This window comes from Phallusia mammillata, chromosome 7 (genome assembly GCF_965637545.1).
Source record: "Phallusia mammillata chromosome 7, kaPhaMamm4.hap1.1, whole genome shotgun sequence".
Lineage (NCBI taxonomy): Eukaryota > Metazoa > Chordata > Ascidiacea > Phlebobranchia > Ascidiidae > Phallusia > Phallusia mammillata.
Genome location: NC_137258.1, coordinates 3,834,820 through 3,858,944, shown reverse-complemented (window position 1 = coordinate 3,858,944; position 24,125 = coordinate 3,834,820). Strand labels below are relative to the sequence as shown.

Here is a 24,125-nt window from a genome sequence, read left to right as displayed (position 1 = left end):
CCTACTTAGTACTGCGGGCCGCATGAATTGCACAACATTTCGGGCGGGCCAATTGTTTTTGATTCCTTGTCAAATACCCAAAGCACTCAAGTGACTTGATATTTCAACGCTCCTGACTAGCTTCATCACCGATCTTTTTTTTCAAGATTAAATTTTAAATAACAATACAAGGATCCAACAATTTGTACAGTAAGCTAACAGCTCTAAAATAAATTTAAAACTAACACTACATGGCAAATGAATTGTTACTGCAAGTAGAGACAATCGAGTGGCTGTTACGTCACAAATAGAGCATGTGGTTAAATGTGTATCATTATTATGAAAGGGTTACGTCATAATGTTGAAAGGGGAGATATTGAATACAAATCACCGATAATGTCGAAATCATTCAAGGAAATATATCTGTACATCAAAAGTTTCTTCTTTACATCCTATTTTCTTTCTTTACATCCTACTTTAACAAAATTGTGACGTGGGTCACATTAAAAAGGGAAGCGGGCCGCAGGTTCCCTACCCCTGGTATATAACGTGTGTATTTTCTGCGGTAAATCAGTTCTTATTGGCGTCATGCCTTGCTTGTGAAACAGTCGTACATGCGTAATGTGAACTTCATTTAGAAATAACGCTTTGTAAATGCCTCCTATAGTAATTAGAAATCAGTTGCTATGTCACAGGCAGACTACAAAGTCAGACTCATTACAGAAATAAAATTGAACTCACTAGCTATCTAACTTTGTACTAAGTATTTAACGAATGTATTCTGGTAAATACCTTTAAAACAAAAAATAATTAAATAGGACATAAGTCGCAACACCAATGTTAACCTAATTTTGGCCAAAGGATAATATGGGAGCCACAGAACTACATTAAGCACAACTTTGTTTTGTTTTAAGCTGGGTTTTTTCGGGATTTGTATGTCATTTAGGAAAAGATTAGAAAACAAACTAAGAAAAGAAAGTTTTCAACGATTTAGAATCACTGCCAGGTTCTATGCAAAAAAAACAATATCCTTTCGCCGTATTTGCATCTGGAGAATGATTCTGCTTAATCAACTCACATAAACAAAAATAAACTGCAATAACAACACTGAAGATCTTGAATTAGTGACTTTGACTTAATAGTGACCTAGTAAACAAATTTCTTACTGCCCACTACATTAAAGATACACCCTTGTTTCAAATAAGTTCAATGACTGAAAAAGAGTTGTGCTAAATACTAAAATACATAAGTGTTAAAACCTGAAGACAATTTGAAGGCTTTTTTTAGTTTTAAGTTAATTGGAGTTGAAACAGGTAGATATGCGTAGAGGTAATTGATGTATAGTTTGATAGAACAACAAATAAAACTTTGATCGATAAACAAACCGAACAAACAACTTGTCTACAAAAAAACATTTTTGTCTAAAATACATTGTTCTGGAATGTTGGTTAAGAAGTTGTAAAAAATGAGTTTACCATGTAAATGTTCAGACGTATTTGCAATTTAAAATACGCTTTAATAGAATGTCTTGCGTTGATAAAATTAGGAAATACAATTAATACAACATACTTACAAAAATATCACACACAAAAACAGAAGTACGCGTTGCTTGGTTACACTAACTGTGCAAGACATAACTTAGCATGACATTTTTGAATTCAATTTTAAGTTTCTTTTACCAGACAATGGTTTGTGCAGTCCTCCACGACATATTTTTAGAAGCGACAAAAACTGTACACAGTCATTATTTTAAATAGTGCGTCAAAACTGGTCAGTCGTTAATCCATACGCAAGTTGTTAAAAATAAATCGTGATAATGACGTGCGCCGGCAGACGTGCAGCAAATCTTTAGTAAAAACAATCAAAGATGAAAAGATGACAGCCTAACTTCCGGTTATTGCGCACTAGGGACAACGCATGACAAATGATGAGGCTTTAATATATCTGGTACGACTCAAAGGTTAGAAACGATTTTTTTTTAATTTTGCCAAAGTTCATATTGCGCAAGTAAAAAAAATATAAGACAGTCGTATTTTTCCTTGTAAAGTAATTTCTGTGGAGTGTCGCGCAATTGCAGAAAGTCATTTTTAGTTGGTTTTTCATGTTCTCTTTATACAGCAGGAACGACATCATTTTCTGAAAATCGTTTTTTGCACAAAAACGATATGTTTCTCGAATTTCGCGCGATATACAATGTGGTGCTATGCATTCGGTTACTTTAGAATGTTATTTGTAGTTGCAGATTAATGGCACATATAGGCTAATCGATATCGTAGTTAGCTAGGAAACGTAGCCGTTTTTACCTCACATTTGAGTTTAGTCCTTTTTAGTTAGGTCAAGGCACTTTGTTACTAGGTCAAGTCGTTTATAGTATATTATTGTCGAAGTGATCTGAAGTGACAATGTTATAAATGTGAGGAATTATTTACTTTGAAGCAGGTCCTAAAATAGATTCGAAACTGGTATTAGTCAGAAATAGATTAAGTTTCAAGTTTTATTTGTTCGTTTTTTGCTTTACAATAGATCAAAGAAAAACCTTTCGCAATAAAAAAATTTTTGTAATAACTATCAAATCAATTAATTTCAACTTTGAGACAATACATTTTACAGGAAAAGAAGTTGGAAAAAACAATTATAAAACTCTACTTTGGACTAGTATCATTTCGCCATATTTGCAAGTGGAGATTATTTCTACTTAATCAATTCACATAGACAAAAATGTACTGCAACAGAGATTAGCTGTTGGTCCAAATTTGATCCTCCTGAAGTTTGACCCCGAATAACCCAGCGGTTCACCCACATGCCCCCCAAAAAGTATTTTTACAACGGCTGTAACCTACTAACTGCAGCAAGAACAATGTATTTGGAGAGTAACATTACGAAACAGTGCGAAACTATAACCTAATCAAGCATAATTGATCAAGGTTTGTTGCCATAACCTATGAACCTTTTCCAGTATACTTTTGCCTGGCTAGCGACTCGATTATTGAATGGCAAGGGTTAAAGTAAAGTCATAATAAGAAAGACTTTTTTATCAATTATTTTTTGGTCTGTTTTGTCTCACTTGTTCCAATTTATGAAAACAATGGGCGTACCACCAAAATGAATAAACTGAGACAAAAGCGACATAAGTAAAGGTTTTTTTTATGTTATCTCTAATTACATCATCGATTTAAATTGCTACGTAGCACATTGTTCACTACTTCACCGAATCATAACAAACATCGCTTAAAAAGACAAACGTAACTGACACACTAATTTGTACACAATGACCCAGTACAGTTGTGAAAACAACAAGATACGTTTATTAACCGACTTCCGATTGTGCGTTTGGGACGACAACAGAACCAATGAATACTTCAGTTTTTTGAGACCAATAGGCAGAAAGATCTTGTAAATATTCAATTAAAAATGCGCTACTAAGAAAAGGTTAAAGGTCAATCGTTTTGAGAAATAATTAAATATTTCAGACTCATCTCTTTTGCAACAAAGATTGAAGTAACTGATTGCAATTTAGAGATAATAGTTGTAGTAAGAGGTTAAGAACAGAATTTGAAAAACAACAACAATTCATTTAGAACAGGGGCGGGCAACTTCTCCAGTCGGCGGGCCTGATATGGGAAAATGTAGTACTTGGCGGGCCGGATTCCTGACTCGATACATTAATCGCGTATTTATCCAGTGATTTAAAACGGATTTTTGACCACCTAAAGCAGGGGTGGGGAACCTTTCTGTTTATAAAAGCTATCAAACGATTTATCGACACTCGTGTAGGCCGCATAGACTATTTCCAAGGCCAAGGGCAGTGATGTTCAAACATTTTGACTTACAGAATGGTCGTTTTGCTATTTCCGCGTAGTTTGTAGGACTTACGGTCCCAGCTAATAAAAATTCCTCACTACATTTTCATCTTCACTACAACATTCAGGATTTATTTAACCTAGAAATTGCTGAATCTGGAGTTTTTGGTAGTCCTAACTATGGAAATCGCTTTATGTACCACTATGGGACCACATGAGTCTTGTTTGAAAACCGCTGCCCTGGAACTAATCAAAAAATAATCTGCAATAAAGTCAAACATACTTTTCTGTCTATTTTTTTCAGCGCCTGGTGCAGTCGGTTATATCAACATCTTGTAAATGTATTTTGCCATCGAAGGCCGCACTTAGTGCCCTAAATAGCCGCATGTGGCCTTTAGGCCGCAGGTTCCCACCCCTGAACTAGGCCCGTGTTTCCCAACCTATGGGTCGCGACCATGGGCGTCCGCAGGAAAAAATACAGGGGAGGGCAAAACTATCTTCACATCGCCGTTCGATAAACGGTATTTCACAACAAAAATCATCTGACTGTGCTACTCATTCTTGCCAATCCCAAAGTAGCAAAATAATACAATAAACACAATATTAAACATCACTGAAGTATGCGGTAGGTTGGCAAATACTTTTTAACGGAAGTAGGATTTACATTGACGAACCTTATCAGATGTAACAAATACAGTGAAGATATCACATAATGCCTGTTTGACACATCCATCAATGACGTAATAATACGCTTGTTATACCGAACTATTGTTAAGTAATGATGTTCGATTCATTTAATTTGTTGTAAAACCTTATAGACCCCGGCGTCTTCAATTTACATTCAAGGAATAGTTTTTGTATAACACTGTGCGAATGTTTATTGTGTTTTGTTTTAAGTTGCGGATTCTCTGACCGTTTGCGTTTTTCTTTTTTCCAGGGGGGGGGGGGGGGTTATTTTATTATTTCCCCAAGGATATAAATTGTTGCCCAATAATCATTTCATGACAATTTGGCGTGGTAGTGGTTAATTCTGATTGTGACGTTATAATGTTTGTGTGAGATCACTGTTAAGCGTTGTCTGGCTGATAATGCTTTGAGCCAGCTCTAAGTTTGTTAAAAATAAACGAATATTATTCGTAATAATAAGAATGTATGTTTATGGTTCGCAAGAATCCACAAAACCAAATTTTGAGAAGTATTTGGGTCGCGACATAAAAAGGTTGGGAACCACTGAACTATAGGCTATACGTGTGAAAACAAAGAAAACCGTTAAAGTAGGACACACACAAGGTTGGTAATTATGTCGTAACAATGGACATATGGTGCAATGGTAACAACGGCGGGAAAACTTGCTATTGGGGAGCGTTACAACTGTAATTTGACGTAGTAAGCAAGTAATGGGGGATTGCGGCAGACTGTGGCCGCGGGCCACATTATCATGTAAGACCGAAAACTGTCCGCGGGCCGCTCAAAATCCCGTCGCGGGCCGGATCCGGCCCGCGGGCCGTATGTTGCCCACCCCTGATTTAGAACAACCTCTATTTTGTCGAGCTGGAGATTAGTTCTGCTAAATCAACTCAGCATAGACTAAAATGAACTGCAACAGCAATAATGAAAATCTAGAATTGGTGACTTTGACTTCAGAAAACAGCGACGAAGTAAAAGCATTTCTCACTGCCCACTTCATTAAAGATACACCCTTGTTTCAAATGTGTTCAATGAATGAAGATATGTTGCGCAATGCGTATTTGACACGAATAGATGGAATGCTGGCATGCAACTTGTCTTTTGGATTTCGGGAAAAAAGCACGGGCAAATTAATAGCTATGTGTGCGAACAACCTTTCACCGAGCAAAGCACATTTGGTTCCAAACGTTGGTGACACAGTCATCTATCGCTATATCAATACATTGTGTGATTATGGACAAGAAATCAGAGCAAAAACCTACATAACTTTCGGCTCAGCAAGTGTAAGTCAAAAATACGCTGGAATTGGTCTTGCAACAAAACTCTTGAAGCAAAGTGTGGCAAAAGCTGTCAATTTAGGTTGTGAAGCTATTGGAATGTATTCAACTAACAGCTTTATGCACCGCATAGCTGACAAAATGGGGTTTAAGGTTTTGATGCGATCGCGTTTTGAAGACTTTGTTGATTATGATGGGACTAAACCATTTCATGGTAAGAATGTTGGTCCACATGTAGATCTTGTTGTTTACTACAAGTGGCTAAAACCAGCAGAAGAAAAAAACTCGGTCTAAGATTAAACTTAAACCTGCACCTAATTGTTCAAATTAATTTTATGTTTTGGTCATTTGTGTGCTGTATTATCTTTATCGTATACAATGCACGGTTTAGGTAACGCAAATTAATGCAATACGTTTTAAAATTTCTTTAACACATGGTTGTGTTAAATACGGACCAGACACATATAACATGGGGGTTTTAACTTTAAAATACCGCATCAATGTAAACCGTTTTAAATTCGATGATTCACGCAAAAAAACACCAAATACCCGTTACCCAATGACCTGCTGCCCTTTAAATGGACAAAATGCAGTAACAACAACGCCTTTTGAGGAGGACATTTCGAAATATAAAGCTCCGTTGCCATAACTAGTTGTTACAATTTATGAAAACAATGGACATGCATGCCACTAAAACAAAAAGTAGTACATCGTTCACTACTTCATCGAATTATAGCGAATATCATGAGACAAACGTATCCGACACGTAATTTTTTACACAATGACCTAAAACAGTACATTTTTAAACAGCATTTTTTGATACATTTTTTAAAACAGCGGCTAATATAAAATTGCTATGTGGTACCGTACAGTTTTTTTGTATACTACATGCGTGCTATAAAAAAGTATCCTATAAAGATATTCAATTTTTTCTGCGAGATATTCTAGCTAGTGCTTTCTACCTCTATACAATGCATTACCTCAACACATTTAAAAAAAAAGCGATTTGCTTTAGTTGTTGTTGGGCTAAAAATATGGCAAAATTGAACAGGAAAATGATTACTTTCGTCTTTTTTATGCAGATTTAAAAACGTACAAGGCACAATACTACCTATTTGCAAGATACAGCTATTTGATCGCTTTGTGTATTTTTCTTGTATGCGGCTGTTTTCTATATTTACGACTTTTGTGAGTAAATATTGTAGTGCTTTCTATACCTTCATATATTGTGTCTTTAAACAAACAGAAAAACAGAGAGAAAATGTTTTTGTTAATTGTTGTTTGTAAAGATACTGTTAAATGCAGTTGTGATTCGATTAATGCAAAACGTCGCACAAATATTTAGTTTTTTTACACAGCAAGCAGACTTATTAATAGCTTACTGCAAGGGTGCACATCCTGCGGCCGTGAACGTGTATATTAAAAATATACGTACTGGCGACCGTAAAGTAAATAAACTCTTTGCTCAATATTTGGATTTCAAAATTGTTAGAAATAGATTTTGTTGGGCTGGAAAAAGTATTACCAGCCTAGTAGCTATAGGCGTCAGACTTTTGTACGCCTTCTGAAAGCGATATACATGATGACGTCACAAACAGTTCAGACTGGTCGTCAGACTGTTCAGCGCGATCTGTACATAAAGTTAGAAATTAATTGGTTTTCAAGCTCTCGTTGTACAACATGAACGACAGGAAATTGTGAAAATCGATTCGGAACTTATGTGAAAACAATGTTTCCGCACGACACGCGTCGTATTGCTATGCATTCGGAAAAGTGATAAAGTCGTTTGTAGTTATAGACTAATGGTACATCAACAGTATAGTGCAGTTAGATTGGAAACGTGACGGTTTTTAACTTATTTGAGTTTAGTCATGGTGTCTATTATTGAGTCGAATGACTTTGTAACATTTCAATATAATTGTAACACACCAAGTAATATTGTTTTACATGAGAAGAATTGTTACCTTTAGAGCAGGTCCAAACTGATTTTCGCTTTACAATAGATTTAAATCAGGAATAAAAAAATCTGTTGCAATGAACCCCAATTTGAATATTTCAGACTCATCTCTTTTGCAACAAAGATTGAAGTAACTGATTGCAATTTAGAGATAATAGTTGTAGTAAGAGGTGCTTGGTTAAGAACAGAATTTGAAAAACAACAACAATTCATTTAGAACAACCTCTATTTTGTCGAGCTGGAGATTAGTTCTGCTAAATCAACTCAGCATAGACTAAAACTGGAATGGTGGCTTTCTGATATACTACCATTTTATATATTCTATACGATATTTACCAATTCACTATACACATCATTTGATCTACACATATGATTGTTTTTGTAAACAAAAACGAATGGGTCCCCACACGCGTTTTTGTGCGGATTTACGGTAAACAAATGTTGCGGTGATTTTTAGATTTTTAAGGACAAATTTTTAGAATGCATTAACCCAACAATAAAAAAAATTTGTTCGTATTCTTTTTGCACTCTTATTGTCATATAATTACAAAAACTTTAAAAAAGAACAAAAAAAGTAATTTCAATTGATTCTCTTGCTTTGACCCAGATATTGTGGTCCAAGGTCAGGTTTCAAACACATTTTTTTCCAGAAAGCTGTAACAGTTGTGTTACAGACAGTTTAAATTAAAAAGCAATTTGCTACAAGTGTATACATAACCAATTGTTTTTCATTTAACTTTGTTTCGCAAAACGAGTACCATTGACCTGTAGTAACCTCTCAGGGTGCACACGCCAAACGACTGTTTGACCTTTTGACACCGTTTTCAATAGCACGCAGTCCTTGGTGTTCAACAACACCGTTTAACCTAATTTATACATGCCTTGAGTATTGATTCCTAAATCGATTGCAAAAAAACGCTACGTTATGACGAAAGAAAGCTCTGAACTGTGTTAGTGATACCTACTAGTTGACCTTAAGTAACCCGTGGTCATGCGGCGGCCAACCTGACAACGAGCATTTAAAAAACATTTATCTTGCAAAAATGCCAAGTTTATTAACTTCTGGAGGATCAAGTTTAGATTAATAACTAACATGTGTCCAAATTTAAACAAATTAGAAGCACTCTTTCTTTACCACATGAGCGATAAAAACCAGCGTTAAAAATTTACGTTTCGGGGGCCTGTGGGTGAATCGCTGGGTAATTTGGGGTCAAACTTCAGGTGGACCAAGTTTAGATTAATATCTAACATATGTCCAAATTTCAATAAATTTAAAGCACTCTTTCTTTACCAAGCGAGCGTTACAAACCAGCGTTAAAAATTTTACGTTTCGGGGGCCTGTGGGTGAACCGCTGGGTAATTTGGGGTCAAACTTCAGGTGGCCCAAGTTTGGATTAACATCTAACATATGTCTAAATTTGAATAAATTTGAAGCACTCTTTCTTGACCAAACAAGCGTTACAAACCAGCGTTAGACAGAAAAAAGAAAAAAAAATACGGACAAAAACAATATGTGTCCCCTTCAGGGAAGGGGACCCATAATGAACTGCAACAACAGTAATGAAAATCTAGAATTGGTGACTTTGACTTCAGAAAACAGCGACGAAGTAAAAGCATTTCTCACTGCCCACTTCATTAAAGATACACCCTTGTTTCAAATGTGTTCAATGAATGAAGATATGTTGCGCAATGCGTATTTGACACAAATAGATGGAATGCTGGCATGCAACTTGTCTTTTGGATTTCGGGAAAAAAGCACGGGCAAATTAATAGCTATGTGTGCGAACAACCTTTCACCGAGCAAAGCACATTTGGTTCCAAACGTTGGTGACACAGTCATCTATCGCTATATCAATACATTGTGTGATTACGGACAAGAAATCAGAGCAAAAACCTACATGACTTTCGGCTCAGCAAGTGTAAGTCAAAAAAAACGCTGGACTTGGTCTTGCAACAAAACTCTTGAAGCAAAGTGTGGCAAAAGGTGTTGAAATAGGTTGTGAAGCTATTGGGATGTATTCAACTAACAGCTTTATGCACCGCATAGCTGATAGAATGGGATTTAGGATTCTAAAGCGATCGCGTTTTGAAGACTTTGTTGATTATGATGGGACTAAACCAGGGGTGTCAAACTCGTGAGGGTTCGAGGGCCACATTGCAGTTTGTAACTAATGCCAAGGGCCGCATGAGATTTTTATCTAGTTTTATACACTTAAACCAGGGGGACCTTTTCGCATTACCGATTCTTATTTCATCAGAAGCCGCCAATTACATGCTGGTTTTTGTTTTAAATTTACAGATGTTTATAATATATACCATCTATTGACGGATTTGCCGCACAGTGTGAAGATCAGTCTTAACCGTTTATGACGTCATAATATATTTTGTGACAAATTGGTACCTGTTTTTCGTTTGCACACAATATGCGCACAAAAAGTATGTTGAATATGGATACTAGCCTGGTAATACTCTCTTAGTAACACAAAATCTGTTTGGAGCAGTTTAAAAATGAAAGTTTTTGCCAAATTATTTTAATTACGTCCGCCAGTACATATATTTGCTTTGAGGAATGGTTTAATTACTATCGTTTCTATTCATAACACATGAATTTTTATTTATAAATTAGATTTCTGTTTCACTTTGAAAAGTAAGAAAAAATGATATAATTAAATAAAAATCGGACAAAATACTACTATTGTTGTTGAGTGTTCGTGGGCCGCATTGGATGGCTTGTGGGCCGCATGTTTGACACCCCTGGACTAAACCATTTCATGGTAAGAATGTTGGTCCACATGTGAACCTTGTTGTTTACTACAAATGGCTTAAACCAGCAGAAGAAAAAAACTTGGTCGAGGATTTAACTTGAAAATGTACCTAACAGTTCAAACTGTTTGTGTGATTTGGTGTTTTGTTTGCTGCTGAATTATCTTGGTCGTATACAATGCACGGTTGAAGTGACGCAGTTTAATAAATTGCCCCAAAAAATAGTTTATATTAATTTTGTATTTCATACTAGTTGAGATATTTCGCAAAACACTTAAATGCAAAAAAACTGTGTATTCATTTATGATTTGCAAAATAGATATTTGCAACTCGACAAGTTTAAACACCTCAAATGTGACAAAGATTCAAAGCAAAATGAACAAAGCTACCAAATCAGGGCTTGAGATGGTGACTTTACCTTTAGACAACAGCAATGAAACAAAGACTTTGTTTACTCACAACTTCTTCAAAAACAATCCATTTCATTGGTGCAAATTACTTTAATGACTGAATGAAGACCAGTTAAAACAAAAAGTAGGAGAAATTTCCCGGAAAGCTGCAATTTCCCACGTTTTTCCACAAGTTGGGTACACCTACTGTTAGTGGTAGTCCAGGTTTTCATATGGAAAGCAAGATTCGGTTTTAACATTACAACAGTGTTTGCAGGTTTAGTTTAAGACCTACTAGATTAGTTTAATAGCTGGCCTCATAGAGTAGGTTATGGAACTTTAAAACCATAATATTAGTGGCTAGGTAAATGACGAAGCCTACATTACAGAGTGCTATAAAATTGCTACCTCATTAGCAATAGTACCCCATATCAGGCAATTACTTAACGACTTTAAATCTAAAAAAATGACGAATGATCAATAAAAAAAGGTATATACAACAAAAAGGTTAGACAAAATAAATCGAACATTTGTGGCGTCGATTGTAACAATACGTAGATGTTTAACGATTTATTATAATATTTTTCAAATCTATTGCAGGTTGCATTAGTATGTCTACCCGTTACCTCATTTTTTTTTACAAGTTTATGGGGGGGTGATGTGGTTTTTAGTTTGGAAGCTTGCACATGAAAGATATACCAATTTGATCGAAACCTATAACTGACAAAGAGCTTGTCTGCAAAAAATATTTTTGTCTAAATTACATTGTTCTGCATTGTTGGTTAAAAATTTGTAAAAAATGAGTTTAGCATGTAAATGTTGAGACGTAATTGTAATCAAAATACGTTTTAATAACGTCGTGCGTTGATAAAATTAAGAAATACAATTAATACCATATAGAAAATGTCACAAAAAGTACGTTTTGCTTTATTACAGTAACTGTGCAAGACATAACCTGGCATGACATTTTTCATTTCGATTTTTTGAGTTTCTTCTACGAGGTAATGTTTTGTGCAGCCCTCCACGACATATTTTTAGAAGCGTCAAAAACTGTAGCCAGTCGTTATTTTCAATTTGTGGGTCAGAAACTGGTCAGCCGCTAATTCATACGCAAGTTGTCACAAAAATACATCGAAATAATGACGTGCGCCGGCAGACGTGCAGCAAATTTTTAATAGAAACAACAACGCATCGCAGCCTAACTTCCGGTTATTAGGCACTAGGGTAAACGCATGACAAATGGCGAGGATTTTATAAATTTGTACGATTCAAAGGTTACAAACGTTTTTTTATTCTGCCAAAGTTTTCGTATAGCGCAAGTTAGAAATTTTTTTGACAGGCTTTATCTTCTTGTAAATGTAGCTGTAGAAAACATTTTTGTTTGTTATTTTCATGTTCTTTTTATACAGCATGAACGACAACAATGCATGGAAATCGATTTTCGGAACTGACATAAAAACGATATGTTTCTCGAATTTCGTGAGACAGGCAATGTGTTGCTATGCATTCGGTAACTTGAGAATGATGTTTGTAGTTGCGGACAAATGGCACATATAATCAATATCGCAGTTAGCTAGGAAACGTGGCCGTTTTTTCTTACATTTGAGTTCAGCCCATTTTTAGTTAGGTCAAGGGACTCTGTTAGTGGGTCAAGTGATTTTGTATATTATTGTATTTACCCAAGTGACAGTTTTATAAATGTGAAAGATTATTACTTTTGAAGCATTTGGAGAGTAACATTGGGAATCACTGCGAAACTTTAAGTTAATGAAACATAATTTATCAAGGTTTGTTGTCATAACCTATGAATATTTTCCAGTACATTTTTGCCTGGCTAGCGACTCGATTATGTAACGAAAAGGGATAAAGTAAAGTCATAAGACGAAAGACTTTTTTATCAACTGCGGTTGAAACCTGAGTTGTTACAATTTATTAAAACAATGGACACACCACTGAAACGAAACCTGGACTGAGACAACGACGACAAAGTAAAGGCTTTTATGTCATGTCAGATTACATCATCGATTTCAATTGTTACGTAGTACATTGTTCACTACTTCACCGAATCATAACAAACATCGTAAAAAGACAAACGTAACTGCCAATTTGTACACAATGACCCAGTACAGTTGTGAAAACAACAAGATACGTTTATTAACCGACTTTCGATTGTGCGTTACGGACAACAACAGAACCAATGCAATGAAGACTTCAGTTTTGTGAGACCAATAGGCAGAAACATCTTGCAAATATTCAATTAAAAATGCGCTGCTAAGAAAAGGTTAAAGGTCAATCGTTTTGTGAAATAATAAAGTGAAAAATAAATTAAGCGCAACGACAGTTGGATTTTTACGTCATATGTGTTTACTGAGAAATAAGCTGTACTCAGTTTTGAAAATTGCAAGAAAAACGGGAAAATGAATTACATTTTCGTGAGGAACATATCAAGTAATTTGAACTTTGAACCTAGTGTCTTAATAGTCCAGTAATGTAGCGTGTTTTTTGTTTCAAATACATATTTTAAGTCTATACTTACTCTGGACTTTGTACCAGTTGGGATATTTAGCAATGTAATTAAATGCAAGATATCAACTAAAAGCTTCTGTCTGATCTAGAGTAATTTGCAGAACAGATATTTGCAACTCGGTACGTTGAATGGACAAGGCTACCAAAGCAGGGCTTGAGATGGTGACTCTGACTTTAGACAACAGCCAAGAAGTAAAGACTTTCCTTGCTAACAACTTCTTCAAAGACAATCCAATGGTGCAAATTACATCAATGACTGAAGACCAGTTAAAACTTGTGCTTTTTCCAAGGATTGAAAACATGCTATCGTGCAACCTGTGTTTTGGATATCGGGAGAAAGGCACAAGGTGTTTGGTTGCAATGTGCGCGAATACCATATCACCCAGCACAGCACACGAGGTGCCAAGTTGTGGAAGTTCAGTTCTTTATCGCTATATGAAGTCATCAGGAGATTTTGGCAAAGAAATCGGTGCGAGAACCTACATGACTTTCGGCTCAGCCAGTGTAAGTTCAAGATATGCAGGACTTGGTCTTGCAACAAAACTCTTGAACCAAAGTGTAGCAAAGGGCGTTGAAATAGGTTGTGAAGCTATTGGAATGTATTCAACTAACAGCTTTATGCACCGCATAGCTGATAAAATGGGGTTTAAGGTTTTAAAGCGATCGCGTTTCGAAGACTTTCTTGATTATGATGGGACTAAACCATTTCATGGTAAGAATTTTGGTCCACATGTGGATCTTGTTGTTTACTACAAGTGGCTAAAAGCAGCAGAAGGTACAATCTCGGTATAAGAATAAACTTAAAATTGTATGGTTTTAAATTAATTTCATGATTTAGTGATTTGTGTGCTGTATTATCTTTATCTTATACAATGCACGGTTTAGGCGAGGCAAATTAATGCAATATTTTTAAAATGTCTTTTAACTAATGGTTGTGCTGAATACGAACCAGTCACACCTTACCCTTGGGGCTTGAAGTTCAAAATACCGTATAAATGTAAAACGTTTTGATATAATAATAAGGCAAAAAATACAAATATCCGTTACCACAAACTGTAGTAACAACTAACAACAACGTACTTTAAGGGTGACATTTCGAAATTAAAGGTCAGTTGCCATAACGTATAAACCTGATCCATATACTTTTGCCTGGCAAGCGAGTCGATTATTATCGAGTAGTAAGCTTAAGCTTAAGTAAAGTCCTAATAAGAAAAAACTTTTTTTGCTCAATTATGATTAAACTCTGGTTGTTACAATTCATGAAAACAATGAACATGCCACTAAAATGAAACGTTGTACATCGTTCATTACTTACTCAAATTATAGCGAATATCATGAGACAAACGTATCCGACACGTAATTTTTATACACAATGACCCAAAACAGTACATTTTTTAAACAGCATTTTTTGATACACTTTTAAACAGCAGCTAATATAAAATTGCTATGTGGTACCGTACAGTTTTTTGTATACTACATGCGTGCTATAAAAATGTAGCTTTATTTATATGCAACTTGTTCTGCGAAATATTCTAGCTAGTGCTTTCTACCTCAATACGATGCATTACCTCCGATGATTGGTTTTAAAACGTACAAAACAGAATACTACCTCTCTGCAATACACAGCTAGTTGATCGCTGTCACCTTTCATATTTTTTATGCGACAAACTGTTTTCTATATTTATGACTTTACGATTGAAATGTTGGCAGTGATTTCGATACCTCCATATATTGTGTCTTTATAAACAAGTTAGAGAAAATGTGTTGGTCATTTGTTGTTTGTAAAGATACAGTTAGATGCAGTTGTGGTTCTATTAATGCAAAGTCGCGCCAATATTTAGTTTTTTTACACAGCAAGCAGACTTATTAATAGCTTACTGCAAGGGTGCACATCCTGCGGCCGTGAACGTGTATATTAAAAATATACGTACTGGCGACCGTAAAGTAAATAAACTCTTTGCTCAATATTTGGATTTCAAAATTGCTATAAATAGATTTTGTTGGGCTGGAAAAAGTATTACCAGCCTAGTAGCCATATGCGTCAGACTTTTTGAACGCCTTTCGTGTGCTAACAAAGCGAAATACATGATGACGTAAAAACAGCTAAGACTGATCGTCAGACTGTTCGGCTTGATCTGTGCATCGTTAGAAATTAATCTGAGGGTTTTCTAATTAATTTACATAATGTATGGAATAGGTTTGCAAATATTTGGGTATAGTAAAATCCTGTAATGATATTCTGCTTGTTGTGTTACCACAAATGTTACTCTGACGGATAATTAAGATTTTGCCGGGGTTTTCGGTTAACAAAGTGTGTTCTAGGGTCGTTCATTAACTCAAACACTCATATAGGAGCCTCATACACAGACACGAAATTATTTCATAATTATACCTTCCGTAATTTTTGCATATTGAAATCACGGCGGAAAAAAACAGAGTGAAATAAAGATGCGTCCCCTTCAGGAAAGAAGTCCCTAATTACCCATAAATTGTACCAACAATACTATTTGTATTCATAACTCATATATATTGCCTCCAACAAAATTGTTGTTTTTAGAAATAGGCAACTACGATTTTAAAGCTTTTCCGTTACTTTAGGCCAGTGGTTCTCAAACTTTTTTGACCGCGACCCAAATCTGAGTATTATGAACATCTCACGACCCAAGCCTCAAACATAAAAAAATTTAACAATTTCGAGGCCACGTCGTGGCCGCACTGGAGTCTGCCCATGTCAAAATGGCTTAACGAGTTCGATTTGACAATACTACATAACACAACAAACATTGTGGCTTTGCAGCACCATGATCATTGATAGAAGTGAATCCCAAATCTAAAAAAGGTTCATTGTACGAATACTTACTAATCCTTAAACGGTAACTGTTACATCTCCACGTTCAGTTTCGCATGATTAACTTTTATTCCCCGTGCTATGACGTAACAATCGCCATGTGCGTAACAGTACAATTTGAAGGCTATTGTCGGTATTTTGCAATGATTAGTTCGTTTTACTGTACAACGTGGTCGAGTGAGTGGACTTTACTACTACTACATTAAGTAAATTCGTTTGTTTTTACTTAATGCAGTAATAGTTTGTTTGGGTAGAATTGAATCATAGCGCGACCCATTTTTTGAACCTGCGCGACCCACGTTTGGGTCGCGACCCATACTTTGAGAACCACTGCTTTAGGCCCAATGGTGTTATTTTACCCCTTTTTCTAAACTATGCTAAAAGCGTTTTTAGTGACTTACGTAAAATAAATGTAACCAGTATTACCCTTTGCTTTAAATTAAATCAAACAATTTTAGGATAAAAATGTTGAAGCTTACTTAAGATCGTCTTTATATGGGTCGCGTTCCGAAGTGCTTGTTCTTAGTGCAAGTTCCAAAAGCGTTTCCAGACGATTTGGCATAATGTCTGTAAGCGAAAAGCACAAAGATGGTTGTTTTTGGAACTTTACAGGCAACGTTGGCTTTATCCCAATGGCTCTTAACGTATTTTGCCAATGCCCTACGCAATTACCTCAACAGTATTTTACAAAAAGGTAGCCATTTACCTAGCCATTTTATTGAGGTAGCCATTAACCTAACCAAACAAAGGGCAATAATTAACTACGCATATTTAACAAATCACAAGTTCGGGAAATGTTTATTTCCAGGCTGAAATCAGTGTAGTGTTGTAAAAACAAATTATATTCGCTAAAAAGCATCTTCAGTGTCTAGAAAGCAATAAAAAGGATTAAAATTAGAAAAGGCATTCAAAATAGAAAAATCTAATGTTTCCATTTAACTGTTATTTCAGCGATACTTATTGATTTTTTTACATTAGTGCCATGTAGTACGTTAACTGAGTCACAATAAACTTGTTTGCGTATGTTAAAACATATTCATTTTAATCCTCACACGGATACAGCCTGGCAAAACCTACCTTGCATTCGCATCTTCATTTCAGTCTCAGTGAGGTCCATGAAGTGAAGGAGAAAATCGCTTTCGTTGAGTAGAAAATAGCTCTTTACTGACCTCAGACGGGCGGCGAGGTTGTGTTCATTCATCAACAGATCGAGAAGAAGCTTGCTAGCATAGCTGTGAGTCTAAAAGAAAAAAATCATATATACCAGTAGTTAAGTGTTGCAAAGTTATCCAAATATTTAAAACTGTTGACAAAGATGACTTCGTTTAAACTCGTCATTCTTAACTACATTCATCCTAATATTTCTGAAGAAAACAATAAACAACACATACGAAGCACCAATCATTATGAAAGTAAAATGCAGTATTGCGCAATACATAAACCATAGGAGGCCATTGTACTGCACTACTAATTTTCAAGCAAAAACTGAAAAATCAACATTTCCGTAACCTGTAGTCAAGTGCTGTTACAATTAGCTGAGCATTTAAAAGTGTTGACAAAGATATGACTACATTTAAACTCGCCATTCTTAACTACATTTATCATAATATTTCCAAAGGAAGCAATAAACAACACATATTAAGCACCAATCATCAAAACGTCAAATACAGTATTTCACAATACATAAACCGTAGGAATCCATTGTGCTACGCTACTCATTTTCCGCCAAATAATGAAAAGTCAACATTTTTATGAGCAAGGTGACCCCACTGTAAAACTGTACATTTCAACAATTAATACCAAAATTGTATTCACAACTAATGAAAAATATATTTTTGTTCTACCTCTTCAATTTGCTTGACATATTCTTTCTTGGTTGGGCTGTACACTATCTCTCTTGCTCCCGGAAAACACACAGTTTTTCCACATTCATGAACAACATTTAAATACTTACCAGTGCTCAGAATTTTATCTGCCATCTGAAAAATACATAAGTTGCATTTCTCTAAATACCTACACATACACTATAGATGTTTTTATATCTTCTGAGAATATCTACAAATGGAAAGACAGTTTGGGTGATAAGTTGTTCACCCTCTTTCCCCATTCATAAGCTATAACAAAAGAATTACACAGAACATAAAAAATTAATAATGTTTTAGCAAAAGCATATGAACCATGCTTTAACAAAACGTAACATGGCCTAGAAACACAAAATCAAAGAAACATATCTCCTTTTTCCAATACATCAATGAAAAGTTAAAAAAATGGCTTTTACCTGTTCAAGGTAAACTGGTATCCTGTCTCTGCACAGCGTGTATCTCGATTCCCAATACTGATCATTATAATCCTGTAAAAGCTTGTCTTTACTGAACTTTTCTCTTTCCTCCACAAGAAATTCACTGTAGTAGTCCACGATTTCACCTCTACCAAAATGTTGTCAATGAGATAACAAATCATAGTTCACCAGGCCTATTGAAGGTGTTATACAAGATCAGCTTAAAATCTACCCTACAGTGGGACATGGGCCTTTCTGGGACTCTTCAATGAGATATTAGGGTATTATTCTGAATTCATTTTAAAGGCAACTTTCAGTGGGGTTTTAGACAGAGATATTACTTAGTAAGTAATACTTACTTATATATCCACTTTTCAAGCATCTCCAAATATGGAACGTTTGCTAGTTGTGCAAGGTATGTGTACAGTTGTTCTGCAACTTTATCTCTGAAACACACAGTTCAATGTTTCTAAAGAAAGACGGTGGGATCAGAGATTCACAACTCTGTCAAATTGACATTAACGTTTCTATAAGATATCCACAAAAGCTTTAAATAATTTGTATTTCTTATGCAAACAAAGTACAAGGAAGTACACCCTTAAAGCAAGTATCAAAACTTAACAAACAAATATAAAAGATGCTTAAAGGGACTGTTTCTTAAACCCCACAGCAAATGTGTAATAGGCCACAGTGCCAGAGTGTCAGAATAGTCGTTTTATTATCATAAATTGTGGTCAACAGCAAATTGGCAATAATGTAACCACTGAACTAAATTATAAACACTTTACTTCAAAACAACAAGCTTCAATTGAGGAAATTTCATCATTTTGATGAGACAGTTTGTCACAATATGAAAACAATGCAAATCTGAGAAGTTTTGGTTAAGATTCTGTTATTTTTTGACAATATATGTTACTTACCCAACGCTGCCCATAATTCGCTTGTGTAACAATGTCAGGACCGAGCCCCCAAGGCAGTTGCCTCTTTCAACTGCAATAGCCACTGAAGAGAGAACTGACATCTGTCTGAGGACTGGTTGAAGAAGAAACACCAGACGCTGTAGGGATAAATCGCCACGACGACGGTGGTCATCCAACTGTGCAAGGTTAATCTGGTATTCCTAAACATTGGGTAAAAAAATAGGGTTACCTGTATGTAGTATGATATAATGTAAATGGAAGTAAGAGCCTTTGATAGCTAAGTGGAATGTCCCAATTAGCTACGATGAACACATTCATACTGGGATCAGCCCTGAAGCATCCATGGAGACCAGTGATCACGGCATACTTTTTGATAAATCATGGTAGGCCAGGCCCATATGTAATCAAGCCTGTCTCCAATTCCCATGGCAAGGCACAGGCTAGAAAAATCTACCCTGGGGTGAGATTTGGACCCATGACAGAGTCTTACCGGGACTCTTGCTCCGCCAACTGAGTTACGCAGGCTCAGTGGTGAACCAGCCAAAAGTCGAATCACAAGCAACGTTGCCTGCCTGGTGCATGTCAACTCCAGAAAAGTTGATCGCCAGTTCGACCACATGAATTAGGTCGTTTTTTTGTCAGTAAGGTAGAGAACTTGGAACATATGTGCTACCTTGCCACATGTACAAGCAAAACCTTGCCACATGTACAAGCAAATAGAGGGCTTTTGCTATACATCACAACAAAGATAAAGTTTCGACTCACCCTTATAATGGTTTTCATGGCTGAACACAAGGCATGGTTGACTTTTCCATACTCAAACAAACTTCTTTCTGCAAAACAATAATCACTTGTTAAAAAAAGATGGATAATCATATCCACTAAACAGATCTAAAACGAAAATAATAGACTGATGGCCTGATTCAACACCTTTTTTCTCAATTATTTCATTGCAGCTAATACTAATATAAGTGAAAATAAAATGTGCCACAAAATACCTGCACAGTACCTTAGAAAACTCTTATAAAAGTTTGGTAGTTGGCCTTGTTTCAAAATTTGTGACATTACATACTTTTTTCCAATAAAAACTTCTAATCAAATCAAGGTGTCATTAGTGTTTATTCTCGTATGTATCGATATTACCTTCAATGAAGCCGATGACAATAGAGTAGGAGCTGGCGATGGGCACAACCAAATTCACCATTTCAGCAAGTGAGACATCTACCATACAATTGTCATTAGTCAATATGTACAGTATAAAATTGTTTTTTTCTTTATCAAATAATAAGAGTTAAAAAGCACATGGCATTTTCACATGTTTTTCTAAAATAATCACAATCAGAAACAGCATTAATTAGCTGACAAATTCAGCACACACTTAAATCTGTCTGTATATTTCCTTTTGCAAAACACTTAAATCGATTTCGCCCAAATATATGGCATCTTTAGTCCTAAACAGGAAATAAATAAATAAATCACGAAACAGCAGTTATATCTTAACGAGTTTAGCAAAAAGAGTATTTAAATCCAAACACTGACTGTTTCTTTTACAGATGAGCTGGCCGACAATCTATTTATTAAAGGTCAAAACAAAGGTCATGTAGTAATTTACTCAGTGGAAAAATTTAGCATTTTAAGAACATGTGTTATTACTTTTTTATACTAGCTGGACATTATAATAATCTAAGCATGTCTATCCATAACCAAAGCAAACAAATAGGCAGCTTAGCATTTAACCAAACAAAACTCATCCAGTTTTGATCAATTTATCTTACAACGCATCACACAAAAATGTAAGCATGGCAGTCCTATGTTCTTCTTTTCTCTTACCCATGGTTGGTTCGAGGATAAACCTTCTTGGAGAATACTTATCATCGCCCTGCCTGACTAGAATATGGGTTCCCTCGATCCCAGACAATACAGCCAATAGATCTCGCACCACTGCTTGCTCTTGGAGTCTTAGTGATTGGTTTCCAAGAGTGGTCCCCTGTGAAATGGGGTAATAGCATAAATACATCTTGTCAACAACAGTTATCACACTACAAACAATTTATTCTTGGTTTCTATTTAGTTGCAAACATTATCCAACAATGTAGCACAGTGGTTCTCAATTCATTTTAGGTCATGTACCATCAATCCAATTAAAAATAATAATGGATGATTGAATTTTCGAGTAAGATTATAGTTAGCATACAGAACAAGCATTTTGGCTACAAATTTTGTTTCTTCAATATAAGTGATAACATTATTGACAGCTAACTCTGAAATATTTTGACTTCAAACATCATGGACAAAAGAGCATCACGAGGAACTGCTGTAGCTTCAATTGTTTTTTGCAGTAAAAACCAACACTAGTCCAGAATCATGTGCAAGCTATTCACAATACAAATATTATTAGTATTTAAAAGATTGTTGATATACATCACATTCTAAAATTTAAGCAAGATGTTTACTGTTGTGGAACGCAACCGCGCTATTCCCGAGCACGTGGCTCATGGCATTCTTGTGTAATTTTAATTGCTATCCGTTGTTTGTGTGTACGCGCTTGATTTGTGCCTACTGCAGGAATGTAATTGGTGCATTTGCAATAACTTCGTGAGCCTATAAAAGGCTGTTCACTTACCATGTTACGATTCTATTTTACTGATTTCGAATGAATACAACCTAAGTTACAACAAGCAAACTGTGCTTATCTGGCCCTGTAAGGAAGCAAGGCATTGTTAAAAAAAATATATATTTTGAAAAGTATGATAAACATTAAAAGGCTAATAAAATTGACACCGAAAATTTCAAATCAGCAGCAAAAAGGGGAATAATTTATTGTGTCACATACCGTATGTTGTGTGCTGGTGTCGAATGGAAAATCATATGTTAAGTGTCTTCGTTTCATCGGACCAACAAGCCATGGAGGAGGTGAAGGTACAACATGATTTGGCGCCCTCGACTGGTGGCGATCATGCAGCATTTTGCGAATTGCTTCTGCAGTGAGCTGACCAGTGCCTGTTATTGCAGCTTTTTCCAGGTTGCTTCGAAGCTTAACAAAAGATAAAATATTTTATTTTAAAGAACATGTCCAATTCTGAACTTACAAGTCAAAACCTAGTGCATAAACCCTAGGCCAAACAGATCAACCGTTGTACACAATAGACCTAGGGTTTATACACTGGGTTTTGAGTTGTATTGATGTAGAGAACAGTAATCACCGGAAAACTGCTACTGTAGGTGGATTTTAGTGATGGGACGATACCAGGTTTTGAAGCGAGTACCGAGTACGAGTACCACATGTATATACCTTCGATACCGAGTACCGACTATGATTACAGAGTACTTAAGTACAGTGTTGTACTTAGTTGTATATCACTGGCTAATTTATCTGTCATGGCCGGGGTACAGGCATGCGCACACACACATGCAGAAAAATGTAATCTCCATACGATAGTGAAAAAAAAAATATGAAAAAAATAAATAAACGTAACCTGGCGGAACTTTTTTCCAATTTTATGCTGTCCGAAGCAAATATTGGCATAAAGTTGCACGTATTCTTATGGTGTAAATGGACCTTCGGTACTCGCACATTGGTATCAAAAACTGAGACAAAAAATTTCGATACTGAGTACGAGTATCGATACCACTGAAATCGTTCGATACCATCGATACCGAGTACCGGGTACCCGTCCCATCACTAGTGGATTTTAGTTCAAACTAGACTTTATTTTTTCCATTCTGAACTTAAAATGTTTTTGGCTGGTTTAATTGATACTTACCCTAGTTGCAATAAAAAACATTTAGCTATATACATTTCTATTTAATTATTGTTCTATCCATTTTATGTCTTTTTCACTTTATTAGATTTTGATTCCACATGTTACAACAAAAACATAACAGATTTTTGGTTAAAAGACCACCAAAAAAACAACAAGCAACACTTTAATGGATATTTAAAGTTATACAAGATTTTCAGGATGGTTAGTTTCATTGAGATGTGAATGAAAAAAATCATAAACTGCATACATTTAATTTCACTGACAAAATGTTCCTACCTCAATCAGCTCCTGAGCAGTAAGTTTTGATCCAGATGGTGGAAGAGTGACTAGAGATGATCCAAGACCTCCTGGTGGATGATGAGGAATTAACTTTGCTGCATCACCTTTGTCATCTGCACAGGAAACCAAAGTGTCCTTAATCTCTTTGTTTTCCATGATCTCCGAAAGCAAGTAGACAAGAGAGTCAACATTTCGAACACTTGAAAAAAATATTTGTTTGTTTTCAAGGTATTTTTTATGCACTCAAAATCATCTTTTAAAAAACTCAGCTTTAAAGCAACAAAATAGGCAAGTTTAATGCTTTATGTTGTGTTATAGACAGTGAAATAAACAAACTTATTGGATATATATATACATATATATATATATACCAGAGATGTAGAGTTGTTTACAATTTTCTGACTTACACTCCACTCAATTAAGTAAACCAATTATGACTCCAACCAAAACATTTAACATTGTCAGGACAAAGTGGTATTTTTTTATCCAAAGTCAATTTTGATGTACAATCAGAGAGCCTTATAAAATGCCCTTCGTATTTTTGAAAGACAAACCTTTATTCACATCACTGATGATGGCATGAGCATTGGCCGAAACGTTTGAACAATAAAGCATGTCGCTTTTTACATCTATTTGGGCCGTTATTTCACCATTAAAG

General features: G+C 35.6%; 1 protein-coding gene across 1 annotated transcript in view; it reads right to left on the bottom strand.

Moving 5' to 3' along the window:
• Window positions 1-24,125, bottom strand: part of LOC145238126 (gamma-tubulin complex component 2-like) — a 30,664-nt gene that overhangs the window by 5,708 nt on the left and 831 nt on the right. Inside the window, exons 4-14 of the mRNA XM_080101196.1 lie at window positions 23,465-23,666; window positions 22,258-22,458; window positions 21,255-21,411; window positions 20,568-20,645; window positions 20,190-20,257; window positions 19,425-19,624; window positions 18,864-18,950; window positions 18,505-18,652; window positions 18,071-18,205; window positions 17,304-17,466; window positions 16,706-16,793 (exon numbers count right to left, since the gene is read on the bottom strand). Coding sequence (XP_079957322.1) covers window positions 16,706-16,793; window positions 17,304-17,466; window positions 18,071-18,205; window positions 18,505-18,652; window positions 18,864-18,950; window positions 19,425-19,624; window positions 20,190-20,257; window positions 20,568-20,645; window positions 21,255-21,411; window positions 22,258-22,458; window positions 23,465-23,666 — 1,527 coding nt within the window. The remainder of the gene's footprint in view (window positions 1-16,705; window positions 16,794-17,303; window positions 17,467-18,070; window positions 18,206-18,504; window positions 18,653-18,863; window positions 18,951-19,424; window positions 19,625-20,189; window positions 20,258-20,567; window positions 20,646-21,254; window positions 21,412-22,257; window positions 22,459-23,464; window positions 23,667-24,125) is intronic.